Raw genomic sequence first — 21,012 nt, 5'->3', positions numbered from 1 at the left:
AATGGGTGTGTCACTGTGGGTGTGGGTATAAGATCCTCACCCTAGTTACCTGGCAGTCAGTCTTCCACTAGCAGCCTTTGGATGAAGACATAGAACTCCCAGCTCCTCCTGCGCCATGCCTGCCTGGATACTGCCATACTCCCACCTTGATGATAATGGACTGAACCTCTGAACCTGTTACCCAGCCCCAATTAAATGTTGTTTTTTATAAGACTTGCCTTGGTCATGGTGTCTGTTCACAGCAGTGAAACCCTAACTAATACAGTGCCCTTGGAGAAGGAGTTGCTTTTCCTTAGAATGGACACCAGATGGCGATACATGCACATCTAACAAAAACATCAGAGGTGCCATTTCCCCCATCTCCAGTCTTGCTGATGTCTACTGTCCCATGACCCAACTGCAAGAAGCTGTACCACCAGAGATTCAATCCTTCACTGAAACGCTGTTGCTTTCAATACAGCCTCTCCTGAAAAAGCCAGAATTACCACACCTTTCTATTACACGGACCTACTATCTAGTAAAGACAGAGATCAATATATAATATTATGTGGAGAAATGAGTAAATAAATGTACAATTAAGCACTGTCCTGCTCAAAGCAACCAATCAATAAGGAAGAAAATTAAGCAGCCCGACTGAAATCTCATGACTGTGGCTCCAACACTTGTGTGACTAGGGACATTTCACCTGCTTCTTCATAGCAAGAAGGAAACAAAATTCTTGCTTGACTCAAAGAACTGTTTTGAAACCAGTGAAATCCTAGTTGTAATGTATATGCACTGTTACATTAACTCACACCAAAACTTCATGATAACAGTATCTTGCTGTGCATTTCTTGAGATATGAGGGACAAAGTGGCATGTGGCCTCTGTACTCTGTCAGAGAAGGGCTTGTGTGTGTATGCACAAGTCCTGGGGGGTTGGGGGGTCTGTCTGTTGCTTAGTGCTACAGGGGTCATTAAGCTCAGGAGGATTAGGAGAGCAGGGAGGGCTGGAAGCTTAAGTTTTATCCCCAAACTTGGAATGCCTCTTGCTTAGATTCTTTTGTCTTTGGAATGAAAACAGTGCATGTTTTTCAGATAAATGAAGTATGGGAATTGTTTAGACAGCAGCAGTTAGCCCCTAGTTGGCAAAGGGCACAAAAGCAAAGTAACCATGAATCAGCTTAGAAATCAAACTGCTCTTGCTCTCTGAAAGCTCATAGAAATGAATCTGGTAAAGCTGCTGCTGCTGCTGGAGAGTGTCAAAACTCAGAGCTCAGGGGTTGGAGAAATGGCTCAGCAGTCCTCTTCTTCCAACATGTGGGTTCTGGAATTAAACTTAGCATATCAGTTTGGCTGCACCTTTACTGGCTAAAGTACCTTCCAGGCAGACCTCTAAGCCCAGTTTTATGTGGAGTTTGGCATATGTTAGGCATGTACTCTGTCAACTAATATCAACAATATTCTCAGCCCTTTTTGTTTTCTTTTTGAAACAGTCTTATGTAGCCCAGTCTCAAACATGTTAGTAGTCTAGGATAACCTTGTGCTCTTGATCCTTCTGCCTCCACCTCCAAAATGCTAGGATTACAGACAAGTGGCACCATGATGGCTAGCTAGGTTTGTTAGGTTTCTTTGGGAGCCGTGGGAAACAGTTAGCTGTATCCATTTGCATGAGAAAGGAAGCGATCAAGATGTAGGAGACCGGGCTGGTGAGATGGCTCAGTGGGTAAGAGTACCCGACTGCTCTTCGAAAGGTCCGGAGTTCAAATCCCAGCAACCACATGGTGGCTCACAACCATCCGTAACGAGATCTGACTCCCTCTTCTGTAGTGTCTGAAGACAGCTACAGTGTACTATATAATCAATAAATAAATCTTAAAAAAAAAAAAAAAAGATGTAGGAGACCAAGCAGAATGATCATAATGAGCCCCCTGCCAGGGAAGCTCTACACCTCTGGCAGCTATGCTTTTCTCCCCTTCAGGCTTAGAGAGAAAAAGGTGGGGGTTTGGTTTGGTTAGCTGGTTTTAAATAAAATAGAATAAAAGTTCCTCTCAAGAGGAGTAGAATCTACCCAGGGCAACTGAATTGGACGCCAGGAAGCTAGAAACTCAGAACAGTTCTAAAAGGATGGTATAGCCTTTACAACCATGTCAACAGGGTGCCACAGGAGACTTCTAAGAGCTGGTAGTACCAGATCTGTGGTAAAGAAGCAAGGTCTTGCCAGGCATGGTGGCGTTCGCCTTTAATTTCAGCACTTGGGAGGCAGAGCAGGCGGATTTCTGAGTTTAAGGCCAGCCTGGTCTACAAAGTGAGTTCTAGGACAGCCAGGGCTATACAGAGAAACCCTGTCTTGAAAAAACAAAAAAGAAGAGGAGGAGGAGGAGGAGGAGGAGGAGGAGGAGGAAGAAGAAGAAGAAGAAGAAGAAGAAGAAGAAGAAGNGAAGAAGAAGAAGAAGAAGAAGAAGAAGAAGAAGAAGAAGAAGAAGAAGAAGCAGCAGCAGCAGCAGCAGCAGCAGCAGCAGCAGCAGCAGCAGCAGCAGCAGCAGCAGCAGCAGCAAGGTCTTACCTTTCCTGAAGGTCATGCAGACTCTGCTCAGCCCGGTGTAACCCTTCCAGATCCTTCATCATTTTCTTCATGTGCTCCTTAGAGTAACGGTTCTGGATATAGGCAAACCAGCAGCCACCCACACCAATAACAATAGACACCACCAGCATGAAGTCCTTCAGGTGATTATGCCGAGTCACTGCCGGACAGGGAGGGCACAGTGAATCGAGGCCCTCAGGGCACACTTAGTTTGCAATTCACTGCATCTTCTCCTCAGTGATTCCTCTTGTAAAAGGCAGACCTTTCAACTTAGAAGGAATTGTTTCTCTTAAACATACACGCACATACTAACATAATAAAGTCTGTGCCCATCTCTCTACCAACCAAGTCCTCCTTTGGATTGCATAATAGGCCTGAGAACAATTCTGAAGGCTTATTTCTCATCCTTCCCTAAGATATGGTAAAGAGAATAGTGCCGTCTCAGTGCATTCCCAAGTGCTAAGAGTAAAGATATATGTCACAATGTCCAGCTATTCTTTATCCTCTTGATATGTCCTTTGATATACAAAAGTTTTAAATTTTGAAAAAGTACAATGTATATTTTCTTCCTTTTGTTTCTTAGGTTTTTGTTTTTGTTTTTTAAAAGAGGGAGACTGGAGAGATAGCTCAGTAGTTAAGAGCACTGCTTTTGCAGAAGTCTGTGGTTCAGTTCCTAGCGGTCACATTGAAGAGCACACATCCACCTGGAACTCCAGTTCCAGGGGATCCACTGCCCTCTTCTGGTCTCTGTGAGTACCTGTGATTATGTGGTGCAAATACATACATTCAGGCTCACAAACAGACATACAAAATAACTCTTTCAAAGCAGTATCTTGAGGCAAAACTCATATAATACAAATTAACTGTTTTTAAATGAACAATTCAGGGGCATATAGTACATTCCAAACATGTCAATACCAACTAGTTCCAAAGCAATTCTCTTGCTCCAAAGTAAGTCTTACTGCCCATGAATAAAGAGGAGGGGGCTGGGTGTGGTGGCATACTTCTTTAATCCCAACCCTCAGGAGGAAGGGGCTGGTGGACCTCTGTGAATTTGAGACCAGCCTGATAAACATAGTAATCGCTAGAACAGTCAAGGATACATAGTGAAATCCAGATACTTTGTAGGAGATGGAAATGGGGAAAGAAGAAAGCTGGGAATGTGTGTAGCTCAGCAGAAGGCCATTTGCCTATCATATGAAAAAGACTTGGCTCAGTTCCCAGTGACAAATAATAATGAGGATAGTAGTAATATAATATAATTAATAATATATTTTATCAATGTATAATAACCAATATATAACTAATAATATTAGTAATATATCATCATTTCTCAGCTAGATAGACTACTATGAGTACTAGTACTTTGCAAGAGTAGAGAATAGTAGTTTTAGTTTGGCTGTGCAGAATTTGAACCCAGGGCCTCATGAGGGCTAGGTGAGCATTTTATCACTTGAGCTACATCCCTCACCTGGAATGCTCATGTTATCCCTCTAGGACAGAATATCATTAATTCATCTAGGTCTTCCTATAGGATCCAGCACAGCAATACCAAAAACCGGATCTTTCCTTAAAATATTTAATGAATGAGTAGATTAAATATTTAAATATGGCTAGACTAAAATAAGGCTATATCATATCTTAACGCCAGTGGATAGTGAAGTTGCTGTCTTGTAGGAGTGCCATTGAGACCCAGGATTCAGCCTAGCCACTCCCAATGGTTTTGGGTTCCACAGCACAGCAGTAGACCTCTACATAAGACTCACAGAGAGGAGGCCCAAACAGCACTGTGTCCAGGGCCTTCAGCTGCAGCTTCTGCCTGTGGCTCCGATCTGTCATCTTCAGTACAGTCCCTGTCATGGTGGTGTTGGTTACTGCTAGCCTGTTAAGAGAAAGAATAGGGGCCAGGTTTTAGATATCAAAAAGTTCTTTGGAATAATTATTTCTCTCTTCCAGGAGCACATTCAGTTTTTGTGATTGCTCTCCTCTGTACCCTAGAACACAGTCTAAACAAGTGAGTGTATTGTATTGTATTGTACTGTACTGTATGTTTATGAGTGTTTGCCTGTGTGTCTGTCTCTACACTAGATCTAGGTAGCACCCACAGAGGCCAGAAGAAGGCACTGGAAATCCTGGAACTGGATTTACAGATAGCTGGGCTCCCATACAGGTGCTGGGAATTGAACCCAGGTCCTCTGGAAGAGCAGCAACTCTTCTTAGCTGCTGAGCCATCTTTCCACCACCAGTATAAGTTGTCTCCTAACAGGGAGTATTTACCAAAAATTTGATCACCCTCTCTCTCCATAGCTACAATCTCCTCTCTAAGGACTAACAATCTGTGGACATTCCCATACCTAATTACACATTTTTATGCTTCTTATTTATTTATTTATTCTTGTTTTATATATGTATGTATGTACATATGTGGAGGTCTGGAAACAACTTTCAGGAGTTGATTCTCTCCTTCCACATTGTTGAAGGGAGGTTTCTCTTATTTCTCCCAGGAGACATAATTCCAGGCTAATTAGCTCATGGGCTTCCAAGAAATTCTGTCTCCACCTCCCATATCACTGTGAAGTGCTGGGATTACAGATATGCACCCACATATCTAGCTTTTGTTTTAAAGTTCTTGGGCTCAAACATAGGTGTTTTACTTGCTGAGAATCTCACCAGTGATTTCTCTTGTGCTTCTGCTTCTAGGGATTCTTCTATATATTTGTCCCCACCTCTCTTCATGAGACAATGTATTCTCTTGTCCAGTCCAGGTAAGAACACCATGCTCAATGACCCACTTGTTCTTGGGCCTTCTAAACAGCCCTAATTCTAACCCATTGCTACTACATATAAACTTACTTATAAACCACTGAGTTAGTCCTATTAATAACTATCTTAGTAAGTGCAATACAGTTTACTCCTAATAAGATGAATGTAGGTTTTATGACCTTTAACCACACTGATAATAAGACTTTGATTTATTAAAAATTAAAATGACTGAAGAAAAATTAGATTTCCTCATTTTTCTGTTAAAACACAGCAGGTATAAAATGAGATGAATATAAGATACAGAAAGATGGAAACCACGTGCCTGAGTCCTCTAAGGGCATAGTTAACACTTACTACCCTGTACCATTGGTTATCTTTTCTACTACATAGCTTTATTTCCTCAGCTAGAAGAAAAGCTTCTGACATCACAGTGAGTGCCTTCCACTTCTGTATGAGCATAAAGGAATGGCAGCTATTCCTCCTCTGCACTTGGAAAGCAATCAGGACATCCAACGAGAGAGGTAACTCGGCAATGTGAGCAGCTGGGCAGGAGATCTGGCGTCTGGTCCTAAGCATTCTCACTTGTCTAATCATAAGCTGCTTGGTTCCTCCCCAGCGACCTCAATTCTTCTTTATGTAAATTTTTAATTTTATTTTTTGTCACAAGGTCCACAAGGTCTCTGTGTATCCCTGGCTGTCTTGGAAGTCACTAGGTCAACCAGGCTGCCCTCCAACTAACAAAGATCCACTGTCTTCTGTCTCTTGGAGTATTAGGATTAATGACATTCACCACCACACCTGGTCTTCTGTGTAATTTACGTAAAGTAGGGGTGCTTTCTGAAAGCCTGGGAATTCTAAAATTATTTAGGTCACTTCTGCAAAATGGATTTTGTATTATCACCATTCGTCCTACGAGCTAATTCTCAGTGACACCAGTGATGACAGTATTCACTAACACTATCTAATAGTGTTCTGCTATTTCACATGTGTACTGGCTTGTTTCTGGGCAACTTGACACAAGCTGAAGTCAGAGAAGGAGCTTCAGTTGAGGAAAAGCCTCCATGAGATCTAGTTATCAATTTGGAATGGTCAAGCCACTATAGGTGGTGCCGTCCCTGGGCTAGTCGTCCCTGGGCTAGGTTCTATAAAGAAGTAGGCTGAGCAATCCAAGGGAATCAAGCCAGTAAGCAGCAACTCTCCATGACCTCTGCTCCTGTCTCCATCCCTGCTTTAGTTCCTGTCCTGGCTTCCTTTGGTGATAACAATAATGTGGAAGTGTAAGCTGAATAAATTCTTTTTTCCCCATCTTGCTTTTTTGGTCATGGTGTTTCACTACAGCAATAGAGTCCCTAAGACAACCCTCATTGATCACTGCATCCTCACAATAGACTTAATAAACCAGTTTACTTTATTTATTTACTTGTAGTGTATGGGGCGGGGAGGTCATGTTCTATGGTGCATGTGTACAGATCCATTTGTGTGAGTCAGTTTAGTTTTCCCTTTCCATCATGTGAATTCCAGGGATTGAACTCCAAGTCATAAGCTTAGAGACAAGTACTTTACCCACTGAGCATGCCTGGCATATACTCAGCAGTCAACAAATGGAAGCCATTGATATGATTCCCAGGAGTGATAAAACTTATTACATAAGAAAACAAAACAAAGTGGCCTTCATGTTTTAGAGCAAACACACAATAGATATGAGAGGAGCAGCTGGTTGCAGACTCTGCTGAGGATGAAGCCGTACTGAATTGCCCAGAGCAACCTGAAGGCAGACCCACTCCCAGACTGTTCCCTACACCCTCAAGAGAAAAATCCCACTCAATTTCTAACCTTGGCATCGCATGGCCAGTAAGCTGCAACTTCCGGAAGGTCTCCTCATACTGTGGCAGCTCCACATACGTAATCAGCCACTGTATCACCTCATCCACAGTCCAGTTGTACACTGTAGAAAGACAAAGAAAAACATTACTCCAAAAATTTCTTTGATTTAGTTGTCTCCCCCCACCCCCGTATTCCTTTTGAGTCTGAAAGATGACAGTGTTGAAGTAATTTATGATACTCTCAAGCAGTGTACCTTAACTTACACTGCAGCCATGCTGACCACGCACTTGTCATGTTTGTGTTCTTAACATTCCCGTGTCCATAACATCTTTAAGTCTGAAAGGAGTAGACTAACAATGATTGGTTTCAGCCAGAACTGACTGGGACAGAGTAAAAAGCAATAATTTGAGAGGAAAGAGATATTCTATATCTTGAATGTGGTGATTATATAAATTATGTCATCTATCAAAATCTATCAACTTTATATTTAAAATAAATATATTATGGAACATAGTGCCTCATGACTATAATCCCATTTTACAGGAAGCTGAGGCAAAAGGATGGCATTTCAAGCCAGTCTGGGCTAGAGAGTGAGACCTGTCGAGAGTAAATACATAGACCCTACCTCATAAATAAAATAAAATAATTTATCTGTATTTTCTTTATGTCTCAATACATTTTATTTTAACATAGTTTTAAACTTGAGCATGGTGAACACACCCATAATCCTAGCACTGGGGATATTAAAAAAGATCATGAATTCAAGGACAATTTAGCTACATAGTGAGATTGAAGCTGCAACTATCTCAAAACAAACCAACCAATCAAACAAACAAAAACCACAAAATAATGTATGTATTTTTAGATAAGGACTGACATGTCCCAGGTTTTCCTGGCACTCAAAATGTGGCTAAGGATGACTGTGAACTTCTGATCCTCTTCCCTCACCTCTCAAATGCTAAGATTACTGGTAGGAGCAATCACATTCAGTTTATTTGGTGTTAGGGATCAAACTCAGTAATCTAGGTAAGAACATGGCTAAATCTCAGGCCAAGATAAGTTTTTTTTAAATTATTATAAATGTTATGAGTACTGAGAGCCACCCATCCAATTTAACCAACTTTCATCTTGGCCCACATAATGCCAAGCTTTCTTCTTAGAAGTTGGTTTCCAGTACAAAAACTTAATCTTAATAGCATCAGTGAAGCATGGATTAAAGAAATGGATGAAGGACTGGAGAGATGGCTCAGCAGTTAAGAGCACTTGTTTTTGCAGAGGACCATGGTTCAATCCTAGTAGGATTTTATCTAAAATAATTCATTGACAGAAGCCACCTAAGAAAGGCTATGGCAAGCAAGTGAGTTTCCTGGAGATGACCCACAATTTCGCATGGCTGTGATGGGTGCACTCTGGAGAGGCACAGCCCCAGAGACTTCTTCCCAGGACTGCTTCTCACTTTTGATGTGCCCTTCTTGCCATTATTACATAGTCCAATGATTCCTGGGCACCAGCCCACCCTATTGGGCAAATTTCCCGTGGATCAAAATGAAGATGAGCTTTCATGAATTAATGCTGTTTAGATGAATTAGTGACTCTATAGAATTCCTGATTTCATTCAAATAATTTTAGGAAGAAAATTTAAAGAGCTAGTTTTAGTTGTTTCGCCAGAAAGATAATAAAGTTAGAATCAAGAAGAGAATGTGTACATTCCTCATAGAATAGTAAGGAAAGGCTGCATAATACGGAATACAATGAGCTTTCATAAATTAAACTAAGAATAGATATAGATTTGTGATCAACGAAAAACATTCATTCTAGGTCAGGTCCAAGGATGAGACCACAGGTGTGAGCCATGATAAAGCAAGGCCGTGTGAAACTGGTGCTTTGGACTTATAATGAGTTTATAGAATAAAACACTGCTTGCTTTGAACTTAACTATCAACATTCTTTTGCATCTTCCCTTTTGTGTAACATTTTATCTATGAGGTAATTTTATGAAGAACTTTTGTCTAAGAAGGTATAAAAAGGCTAGAGAGAAGAAATAAAGTGTGGACTTTTAGGGCTCTGCTTCATCCACCAAATGTATATATGAATATATATCTGTCTATATGTATGTATATACATATGGGTATTGATATACATATATATATATGTGTGTGTGTGTGTGTATAAATGTGCATATGCACTTATGAAACTGATGAAATAGGTGGTTGGGCTAGACCTGTGTGTGTGTGATGTGTCTGTGTGCGTGACACATTTGCAAATCCAAGAGCCAAAGCAGTTTAACAAATTCACTGCTACAAGATGGGTACTTTACAGTTATTCTCTTATTTGAAGCTTCTATGCAGAACTGCACTGTCTAAGAGGCAGCCAGCAGCCACCAGTGGCTGTTTAAATCGAACTCTTAAGGTTAGGTTAGTAAATCCTCTCCATCAGTGGCACCACTCCACCCAGAGATATACAATAGCTACAAGCCATCAGTGGCCACCATGCTAATTATACAACATTTCCAGTACTGTACAAAGTTCTGTTCCACAAAACTGGTCAAGATAGCTTGCTATATATAAATTTCAAATTCTATATCTTTATATTTCTTTTGAATAGGTAAAAGTAAAAACAGGAGTGTGGAGATGGTTTTCAGGTAAACCACTTACCACACAAACATGAGGACTTAAGGTTGGATCTCCAGCACCCACATACATGACAGGTGGTCATGGTGGCCCACCTATAATCCCAGCACCTTGGAAGGCAGAGACAAGTAAAGCTCGCTAGCCAGCCTAGCTGAATCAGTGAGCTCTGAATTCAAGAGGAAGACCTTAACTGAATACATAAAGTGGAGAGCAATTAAGGAGAGCACTCAATGTCAGTATCTGACCTCCACAAACATGTGAATGCACGTGCATGCATGCCCACATTCCTGTATGTGATGGCTAGTGGCTAGTTCAGTGTCAGCCTTACAGAAGATAAAGTCATTTGGGAAGAAGGAACCTCAACTGAGAAAATAACCCCATGGCAATAATATGTGGGGCATTTACTTGATTGGTGATGTGGTGTGGGAAGGACCACATTGTGTGCTGTGCTACCCTTGAACTGGTGATGCTATAAAAAAAGCAGACTGGGCACGCCATAAGGAGAATGCCAGTTTGCTGTGTCCCCGTGACTTCTGCTTCAGTTCCTGCTTCCCTCCAGTGTTCTGCCTTGAATTGCTACCCTGCCTTCTCTTTATGATGAACTACAAATGTAAGCTCAGTTGGACCCTTCCATAACCAAGTGCTTTTGCTTATGATGCTTTATCACAACTAAGACTGTGTGAGCCCACACACATGCAAAAACACAAATGCACATGACCAGCACACACACACATATACATGCAAAAACAGAAGCAAAAAAAAAAATATTGGCTCATCTAGCTATAAAAACAGGCTCTCAACTTCAGTGACAAATTTGGGTTTATATTTATAATTCATAAAAATAGTGATAACAGAAGACAACTGTCTGGGATTTTAGAAGATAGTGTCAGCCGGGCGTGGTGGCGCACGCCTTTAATCCCAGCACTTGGGAGGCAGAGGCAGGCGGATTTCTGAGTTCGAGGCCNTGGTGGCGCACGCCTTTAATCCCAGCACTTGGGAGGCAGAGGCAGGCGGATTTCTGAGTTCGAGGCCAGCCTGGTCTACAGAGTGAGCTCCAGGAGGACAGCCAGGGCTACACAGAGAAACCACCCCGTCTCGATTAAAAAAAAAAAAAAAAGAAGAAGAAGAAGAAGAAAATAGTGTCATGTATATCTTGGGGGAAGGGTTGAAGAGCTGGGTCGGGGATTAAGAGCACTTGCTTTTCTTCCAGAGGACCTGAATCCAGTTCCCAGAACCCAAATTGGATGGCCAATACCTACCTGAGGACTCCATGGTAAAAGAAAAGATCCAACTTTCAAAAGATGTCATCTGACCTCTACATGCACACTGTAGCATACACGTGCCCATACTCACATACATATAGACATAATGAAATAATTTTAAACATATATTAAATTTAGTATTTTAACAACTACTGTTTTTATATAAACTACAGCTTAAAATGTAAAATTATTTTGTATATGGGATTTTGCCTACATATATGTTTGTGCTTTCTGTGGGCAGTTCCCTTGGTGTCCTGAAGAGGGAATTAGATCCCCCTTTGTAACCAGAGTTACAAAAGGTTGTGAGCCACCATGTGTGGGTTCTAGGAAATTGAACCCCAGTCCACTAAAAGAGCTATTAGTGTTCTTAACTGCTGACATATCTCTCCAACCCCACAAAATGTAATATATATATATGCATATATAATATACATATATATGCAAATATATATATATTTGAGACACAAATCTTGGCTGGCCTGCAACAGGCTAATCAAATTCACCAATCACAGGGATCTGCCTACCTTTGCTTCCTAACTGCTGGAATTAAAGGTATGGGCCTGCCGGGCGTGGTGGTGCACACCCTTAATCCCAGCACTCAGGGGGCAGAGGCAGGCGGATTTCTGAGTGCAAGGCCAGCCTAGTCTACAAAGTGAGTTCCAGGACAGCCAGGGCTATACAGAGAAACTCTGTCTCAGAAAAAAAAAAAAAAAAAAGGTATGGGGCACCATGCCTGGAAGCAATTCAAATTTAAGACAAATGTTATCCAGTGGAAGACATAAACTACCAAGAATTGACCCCAGAGAGATTGCTATAGCATTGCATGACCACCGATATGATCTCATAACATTATAATGATCATGGATCATGTTACCACCAAGAATCCATTTCCCTTTTCCTTAATAATCATACCCTGAGTTTGTACTGGGAGAGCCACCTATCCTTTGCTCTCAGATAATATGCTTCAGACCATGCTAAATCCACCTCTAGGAGTAGAACACGTAAGTCAAGATGAGCCAACTAGTACATTTCACGCTCCTGGATACAGCTTATTTCTGAAATAAGATGTAAAGAAACAAAGCTCTACGATTTTTGTTTATTGACTCACAGGGCACTGTCTTGCATGTTGGGTCTATTGGTATCTAGATGAACTGATCCTGAACTACAATATTAGTAATGATTATATTAACAGAAACCATCACTTATATAGCACCAAATGATGATAGTGTTTAAGCATCTCAGATATTTTAACTCACTAATCTTTATCAATACCTCATGAAATAGATATCCTATTTTATCCTAACTATAATGATGATGAAACTGAGCCACTAAAAGATTATACATAATCTTCCCAAAGTTATCCAGCTAGATATTGTAGGAATTGGTAAGATCAAGATTTTGTCTCAAACAGACTGATTCTACAGCTCATTTTATAAGCCTTTATGCTATCTGTCTGTTTGTCTATCTTCCTTCTTTCTGTCCTATCTATCTATCTACCCACCCACCCATCTATCCATCCACTCATCTATCCATCTCTCCTCCCTGTCTCTGTTGCAATTCCCATTCAGAGGCAAAACAGAGCCAGGAGATGAATGTAACTGATATCATTAAACCCCTGAGTCAGAGAATACCTGCTCAAGGCCCCTCATCCATAGATATTTTAGTTTTGTACAAGTTAACTTCTCTCTTTTCCTTACTGAAAATTGAGAAGAATTTCTGTTATAATAGAAGCCAGTTCTAACCAAAAATATTACCAAGCAATCATTCACAACATGTTAAATCACATGATCACCAACGTCAGAGTACCATAGCAGCTCAACTCTTCATATCTTAATGTTGGGGGTATTTCAAATGGGCAATCATAAAAAGTGTCTTGTTAAAATGATTTTACATTCATGTGCTGTTCAGACATGTTTAAAGTTTACCTCCATTCATTATCTACTATTATCTCTATTCATTGCTGCTTGGTGGATGGGTCTTGCCTTTAATGCTAGTACTCAGAAGGCAGAGATAGATGGTCCACAATGGAAGTTCCAGGCCAGCTAGGGTTACACAGTGAGATGCTTTCTCAAAAAAAAAAAAAAAAAAAAAAAAAAAGCAAGTTAATTGCTATATAAAGGAGCAAAAGTAGACTTACAAGGAGTATGTTCAAACCAATTGAGGTTAAATGAGATCATGATTTACTGTACAAATCATAGTTCACAGTAGCTTAGCTAGTGAGAAAGGGTGGAAGGAATGTGTCATCAGATGGCTCCCATAATATAGACATACTGAACTGCAGCAACAAGATATGATTTCATTGGACTTTTAAGGTTTTCGTCTTTTTTTTTTTCTTTTTCTTTCTTTCTTTCTTTTTTTTTTTTTTTGTTTTGTTTTGTTTTGTTGTTGTTTTGTTTTGTTTTTCGAGACAGGGTTTCTTTGTATAGCCCTGACTGTCCTGGAACTAACTTGGCTGGCCTTGAACTCAGAAATCCGCCTGCCTCTGCCTCCTGAGTGCTGGGATTAAACACATGGGCCACCATGCCCCGCTGACTTTTAAGGTTTTAAAATGTATTGTTATTGTTTGTGATGTACATAGAGACCGGAGGTAAGAGAACAACTTGAAAAACTAAGTTCTCTTTCCTGCACGTGAGTCCCAGAGGTTGAACTCAGGTTGTCAGGCTTGGTAGTAAGTACCTTTTACTGAGATATTTGCTTTTCTTATCAGAGTGGGAGTACAAGTATGTGATCTAGGCGCGTAGGAGGCTGAAGCAGGCTGACCACATATTTAAGGCCAACTAGATCTACATAATAAATTTGAAAACAGTCTAGGCTATATAGTATGAGTGTCTTTTAAAATATGGGTTTTTTTTTACATTTATATATACATCTCACATAGCAACTTAAGCCTTATTATATGAATACAGAGAGAGAACACTTAAATAACACAATAAAGTCAGGCATGACAGCTCATAACTGCAATCCCAACACTCAAAAGGCAGAGACCGAAGGATCAGGAGTTCATTTATCTAAGTACTTCTGAAATGTCTGTCAAAAACAGAGCAACTTAGGTCTATAATTCTATCCCTTGGGAGTCTAAAGCAGGTGGAGTAACAGGCTACCTGTGCTAATTATTGTTACTGTTTTGGGTTTTCAAGGCAGGTTTTTCTATGTAGCCCTGGCTATCCTGGAACTCACTCTGTAGACTGGCTGTCCTTGAACTCAGAAAGATCCACATGAAAGGCATGTGCTACCACTGCCCAGCGGCCACCCATGCTTTATAAAGAGGCCCTATCTTTACAACAAGAAAGCAAAAACTCAGATAGATAATTCTCTGATCGTAGGCAGGCATAACCATACCTACTTTTTTCAATCACTCTCACATGAACTACAAAGGTTGGCAATTTGGAATATGTCCCTTTATGCTCCTGCTTCCACTAAAATGTAACTACAGTGAAGGAAACCAGGAAAACACCTTGAGCACAGCAAAGTTGAAGGCAAAACTGATTCCATGCTCAGGACAAAGGCTCTGATGCTGAGTGGTTCTGAGAGTAGCGTAGACTATCAGGAGGTGAGAGGAGAAGGAGCCAGGAGAGAAAATGAGGCAGGTAGGCAGGTATACTGAATGTGCTCTGAGAATGTTTCTACAAGACAAGATACCACAGACCACAAAGGGTCTCTAGCTAGTCACTGCTTGGTTGAATGTCTAATTCCCAGTCAAAAATACACTGGAAGAAAGAAATTAATTTCCAAGAGATATATTCAAACCCTATGGCTTGAAAAGGATAATGGATTTAGTGTTAAGAAAAATACTGAGGAAAGTAGAATGAATTAGCTATTATTACTGAAAAATGAAAATATATCCTAACACATTATTACTGAAAAATGAAAATATATCCTAACACATTATCAATGTAGTCATTTACTGTAGTCGGGAATGTCTGGTAATGAAGGGATAAGAGAGTGATACACATGAGGCAGACAGACAAGTGCCAGCCTGTAAAGTTCAGAAAACAACACAGCCCTGTAATTGTGCCAAGTGAGCATGGCCTCATCCAACACAAAGAGGCCTTTCTGCTTGGCGTGTAGAGTGGAAGGAAGGCACCTTTTTTGTTGGTAGAAAAGCCTGAGGCCAGCGGTGCTTCAAGGGCCTTTTGTCTACTAAGAAGACGCCTTAACACAAGCCTGGGCATAAATCCTTGGCATGTTCTAATCAGTACCCTCCACATGGAGACAGGCAAGAGTCACTCTAGACCAGTGGTTCTCAGCCTCTGCATCAATGACATTTTGTTGGGTGGGGTTATCTTTATTGTAGGGGATGTGCTCTGGATCACTGCAGGACATTTAACAAATATCTCTAGCATGTACCCAGTAGATGCCATCAGCAATGCTGCTGTTACAATAAAAACATCTGTCTTCAGTTACTGCTTAATATGTCCCTCAAAAGGCAAAACTGCCCCCACCTGAGAACCACTGCTTTAAATACTGCATTGAGGCAGAGGTTCTCTAAGAGGATGATTGTACCCCAAGGATGGCTTCTGACCAATCGATCCCTATACAGCTAAGTCACAGGGAAAGATATGGCTTCAGTGTCCTGCCAAACCTCAAGGCAATGTTTTGTTTATTTGTTTGTTTTTAGCTCTATGTATTATTCAGTTACCTAGGCAGCAGCCCCATCTAGGCAGGGCTTGATAGCATGGTGTCATCCACCTAAAGTCACTGCAAACCTAACAACATAAGCCATAATGAGCTGTATCCTCCATGTTATCTGTATCTCTGATAATAACTCTGAGTTTCAACATGATCTCATGCAACAATCTAATTGAGACACCAGGGCCTCTGATGCCTAAGAGTCAAGTACCTGAAAGTTAAGTCTTATTCTACTTTCTCATTCCACTTTTTTGTTATTGTTAATGTTTTTGTTTTGTTTGGGATAGGATCTCATATTAGACAATATAGGTCCTCATACTTGCTATGAAGTGAAGGATGTCTGTATTCTGAGAGTGATAGGATTACAGGCATGCACCATCAGGCTCAGACTGCATTCTCAACACCCCCCACCCCAAAATGGAAAGAATCTCTGGCCAAGGAAGGAAAAAGGCCATACACAGCAAGTATAGAGTGACTGCTGACAATAGGAGATTACAGAACTTGGCAAGAAGAGCTTATAAGAGATCAGGTACAGATTGCAGATGGCAAGAATGACCAAACCCCAAGAGGACATTAGACCAGGAAAACAGTATCCTAAAACCATACACCTCACCAAACCTGTCTTGTGTGGTCCCCAGAATATCAAAGACATCATCTATAGGCAAAATGATGAACAATGCTATACAGAATAAGAAAAGACCAAACTCTAGAGATTATAACAACACTCAAAAGAAAGATACACTTGTAGATATCGGGAGAACATGCTTTATTGAATATATATGGTGCCACTGGTAAGTTCTTATGTTCCAGTAGATAGCCCCAACATGTGTGTGTGTGTGCGTGTGTGTGTGTGTGTGTGTGTGTGGTGTGTATTATTAAAACAAACAAGCAAGAAGTTGGCAAATTGAGTGTTTAGAATCAGGGGTGCTTAGGAGGAGGGAGGACTACATGAGATAATATTTTATTGTATGCATGTAAAAGAGTCTCAAAAATAAAAGTTTTAAAAGAAAGTAAGAATCTACAAGACAAGTAACTGTCATCTCCAATCTCTTTGTTTCTGGATATGTCTGGTTGCTTGGTTAGTTTTGGTTTTTTTTTTTTTTTTTTTTTTTTTTTTTTTTTTTTTGAGACGGGGTTTTTTTTTTTAGCCCTGGCTGTCCTAGACTCTCCCTCTGTAGACCAGGCTGGCCTCGAACTCAGAAATCCACCTGCCTCTGCCTCCCAAGTGCTGGGATTAAAGGCGTGCGCCACCACGCCCGGCCCCGATTAAAGGCGTGCGCCACCACGAGTTTTGGTTTTTGAAACAAGAGAAACATAGAGCTTACACGATCTTCAATCTCACTATGTAATTAAGGCTGGCCTTGAACTCCTGATCCTCCAGTCTCCATTTCCCACATTCTAGGATTACAGGCATGTGTGTTTAGGCTTGGCCCTGCTAGCTTTGTATTATAAAATATATAATATAAATTTGAAGCTAAAGACTTTAATTTCCATCTTATCTAACATGGACAATTTGGGATAAATGACTTAACTGATATGAGCCAAAATTTCCCTTTCTGTAAAATATTCATTCTGCCACTCAATAAACATTTATTTAGTACTCTTCCAAGCTAGGCCCTGGAGACAGAATAGAGCTAAGAAGGAGGTCCCTATTTCAAGTACTATAGCTTACAATCTAGCAATATCTATCAGTAGTAATTGCCTGCACATACATTCGTTTTAAAAAGGAGTGCATTGCCTGGAGATCTAGCTCCACAGTTAAGGGAGCTCATTGCTCTTACAAAGGACCCTGATTCAGTTCACACCCACATCACAGGTCTCACAACAGGAATTCCAGTTCCACACATATAGTGTATATAAACTCATTCAAGCACGCACACACACACACACACACACACACACACACACAAAGTACAAAAATAAATAAATACTCCTTTTAAAAAATAGAGTGGGGCTGGAGAGATAGCTCAGTGCTTAAGGGCTTTGAGTTCTCTTCTAAAGGACCTGGATTTAATTCCCAGCACCGACATGCCAGTTCACAACTGTCTGCAACTCCAGTTCTGGGGGACCTAACACCTTCACACAGACATGTGCAGGGAAAACAATGCATATGAAATAAAAATACATTTAAAAAATAGCATGATCAGAATTTGGGTAAACAGAGATTCAGAACCATCAAAGAAAGAAATAAGAGCAATATCCAGAACTACAGTGTGGGTCATGCACAGAGAACACAGATTCCAGTTTGTCTGGAGTCCAAGGTCATGAATAAGGACAAGGAAAATAAGAAGCTGCTGAAGCTAAATGATAAGTTCTTGAAAGTAGGTCATCGCCAACTCAAGGATAATTCATGGAGGTAATTATTAAACACCCCCCTACTTACTAGAACCTACTCCAGGACCTAGAAATACAGGAGAATACAAAAGTCACAGATCCTCTGGTGTTTATGATTCTGAGAGGAAAGGCAAAAAAGGCGGTCTGAACTGAGTCCATGAGATGCTCCGCGAGTAAAAGTACCTGGAAACCACTTGCTATCAAGCCTGACAAACTAAGCTTCAGTTCCTGGGTCTTACAAAGTGAAAGGAAAAGAGCAACTCCTGCAGCAAACCATCCTCTGACCTCCCACATTGTTAAAGAAGCTGGCATTACAGTCCCATGCTTTTAACCCAGGCAGAGGTAGACGGATCTCTGTGAGTTCAAGGTTAGCTGGTCTACATAGCAAGTCCCAAGCTGGCCAGGGCTACATAGTAATACCATGTCTTAAAAACAAATAAATAATATAATAAATATATGAAAATGGAAAATCCACAATAAAAACATCAAGTGGTAATTAAAGTACAATTAAGAAAAACTAAGCAGTAAGAGAATAAACGTAAACAGAAAAGTCTTTTTAAGGAAGGAAAGGCCTCTCTGCTGCCGTGACATCTGAGTAGATGAGGTGGAGCTGTGAGTCATGTGGATACGTGGGGTAAGGGCACATCAGCCAAAGGAACAATAAGTATCCCTCCTAGCACTCCAGCTATAGCTATCCTCCAGGGATGCGCCGAGGCAGATCCTGGGCCTTGGCCAATCTTTTCTCTTGCCAGGGAAAGAATAAGCAATAAGAAACGAGTCCTGAGTCAGTATCTCTTTCCCATAATGGACTTGTGGCGCCTGTAGATGAAGCCCTCATCTACTTCTGTGGTTTCAAACCCTCATCCCAAGAGAACGACGTCTATTAGGGGAGTTGCCAACCCCTTTTTGAGTCTCCTCTCACAGCTATTAGTGCACTGGCTGGTCACCTCGTCAACCTCAGTTAATCATCTGGTTCGACAGTCAAATATGGCTTGACAGTTACAAATGTGGGCTTGGTGATCATGTGCCTTGAACCAAACGTCACTTATTAAATGTAAGATCCCAGTCTCATTTTTGTTACTTATAAAATGGTGATAAGTAGAGTTTTTAGATGTTGTGGTAAAGACATAAGGAACCTCTTTTCCAATAGTAAGTGCTAAAGAAATAGTAGCTGGCCAACAATGGTGGTACAAACCTGGGATCCCAGCACATGGGGGTGGAGCCAGGAGGATCAGGTATTCAAGACCTGCCTCAGCTACATCTGCTATCGTCACCATTTGTTTATTCACTCATTCATCAAGATTTTATTAGTACTCCCTGTTGAAGCTGCTAGGGTGCATCACGAGCACAGGGATGAATCTTCATGAACTCCATCCTTAAGAGCTCTCTCTGAAAGAACTTGCAAGAGTAAATGAATGAATAAGACAGTGTGGTAAGTGCTCTCTTTGAGAGATAAGGTGAAAAGGAGGCTCAGAGAGACATGGAACTAGTTGACAGAAAAGGCATCACAAAGCTTACTTGTAGGCTAACCTAAAAAATTAAAAAGGGGCAGTAGAGATGGTTCAGTGGTTAAGAACACTGTCTGCTCTTCCGCAGGAATTAGGTTCATTCCCAGCACTCACGTGGTAGCACTCCTTCTCTGGAGATTTGACACTCTCTTCTGGCCTCTATGGGCTCCAGGCATACACATGGTGCACAGCCATACATGCAAGCAAAGCACCCATATACACAAAATAAAAGATTTTAAATTTAGTTGAACAACTGAGTTTTCTAATCTATTCTATGAACAAACCAGCTATACAATCCTCCCAAAATGGCTCCTCCTAAGGATGGGATGTAACCTGGAACTGAGTTGTCTAAAAGGTTCCCTTCCTACTGCCATCTGGGAATCTTAGTTCCTAGTATGATGTCAATATCAAACCCCAAAACATCATTGTGAAAATATCTGGGTCTTGGGCCTAGGCCTCCGACGAGAGGCCCACTCCACTAGGTTACTGTGCAAACCTCTGGTCTATTAAACACCATAAGGACATACTAATAAAGGCCCCTTACAGAGCTACAACAAAACACAGAGAAAATCAGGCTAGAGAAATATTGGCGGGGTGGCTGCACAGCAGCAGGACAACCTTGAAGCTTTGGGATGTGAAAAAGTAAGATGGGACAATGGTAGAGACAAGGACAAACTTTGACTTCTTTTCTAATCTGAGCTGATTTCAGTACTAAGTGTTAGAAAGTGGGATCATATAAAATGCTGACTTCAAGCAAACTGATAGGGAAACTGGCAGGGTAACAGGCTGTAATTAATGTGTTAAGTGCTATGATGAGATAAGCATAAGAAGTCATGGGGACACAACACACATTATCTAGACTGTGGTTTTTCAGAAAAGATTTCAAAAGGAGCTATCTAAAGAGAATGTTTGTTTGAAGCGGGATCTGAGGTAGCTAAGAGTGGCCTCCAAGTCTCTATGTAGCCAAGAATGATTTTGTACTCCTAGCTCTCTTGCCCCTATTTCCTAAGTGCTTAGCTTACAGGAGTGTGTCATTATACATGGTTCACATGGTCCCTACTGAGAATATTACCTAGAGTTTCATGTATATAGGGCTAGCATACTACCACTTGAGGCCACTTCCCTTTTTGAGAGAGGGTATTTCTATGTAGTCTTGGCCGACCTCCTGGAGCTCACTATGTAGACAAACCAGACTGGATCTCCTGCCTCCTGAGTGTTATGACTTATTTTTTTTTTCAAGACGGGGTTTCTCAATGTAGCCCCAGCTGCCCTGGAACTCACTCTGTAGTCAACCTTGAACTCAGAGATCTGCCAGCCTCTGCCTCCTAAGTGCTGGGAATGAAGGCATGTATTAGCACACCCAGCAGGTTTCTCTGAGTAGCCCTGGCTGTCCTGGAACTCACTTGGTAGACCAGGCTGGCCTCGAACTCAGAAATCCATCTGCCTCTGCCTCCCGAGTGCTGGGATTAAAGGCGTGTGCCACCACGCCCAGCTTCCTTT

General features: G+C 41.1%; 1 protein-coding gene across 5 annotated transcripts in view; it reads right to left on the bottom strand.

Annotated features, from left to right (window-relative positions):
- The window catches only part of Stim1 (stromal interaction molecule 1), a 167,165-nt gene that overhangs the window by 19,920 nt on the left and 126,233 nt on the right, over nt 1-21,012 (bottom strand). For all 5 annotated transcript variants that reach the window (XM_021166505.1, XM_021166502.2, XM_029479366.1 and 2 more), the window contains 3 exons: nt 7,159-7,270; nt 4,329-4,444; nt 2,545-2,722 (listed from right to left, as the gene is read on the bottom strand). In XM_021166505.1, coding sequence (XP_021022164.1) covers nt 2,545-2,722; nt 4,329-4,444; nt 7,159-7,270 — 406 coding nt within the window. The remainder of the gene's footprint in view (nt 1-2,544; nt 2,723-4,328; nt 4,445-7,158; nt 7,271-21,012) is intronic.

Source organism: Mus caroli, chromosome 7, assembly GCF_900094665.2.
Source record: "Mus caroli chromosome 7, CAROLI_EIJ_v1.1, whole genome shotgun sequence".
NCBI classification, from domain to species: domain Eukaryota; kingdom Metazoa; phylum Chordata; class Mammalia; order Rodentia; family Muridae; genus Mus; species Mus caroli.
This window is presented reverse-complemented; position numbering and strand designations above follow the sequence as displayed.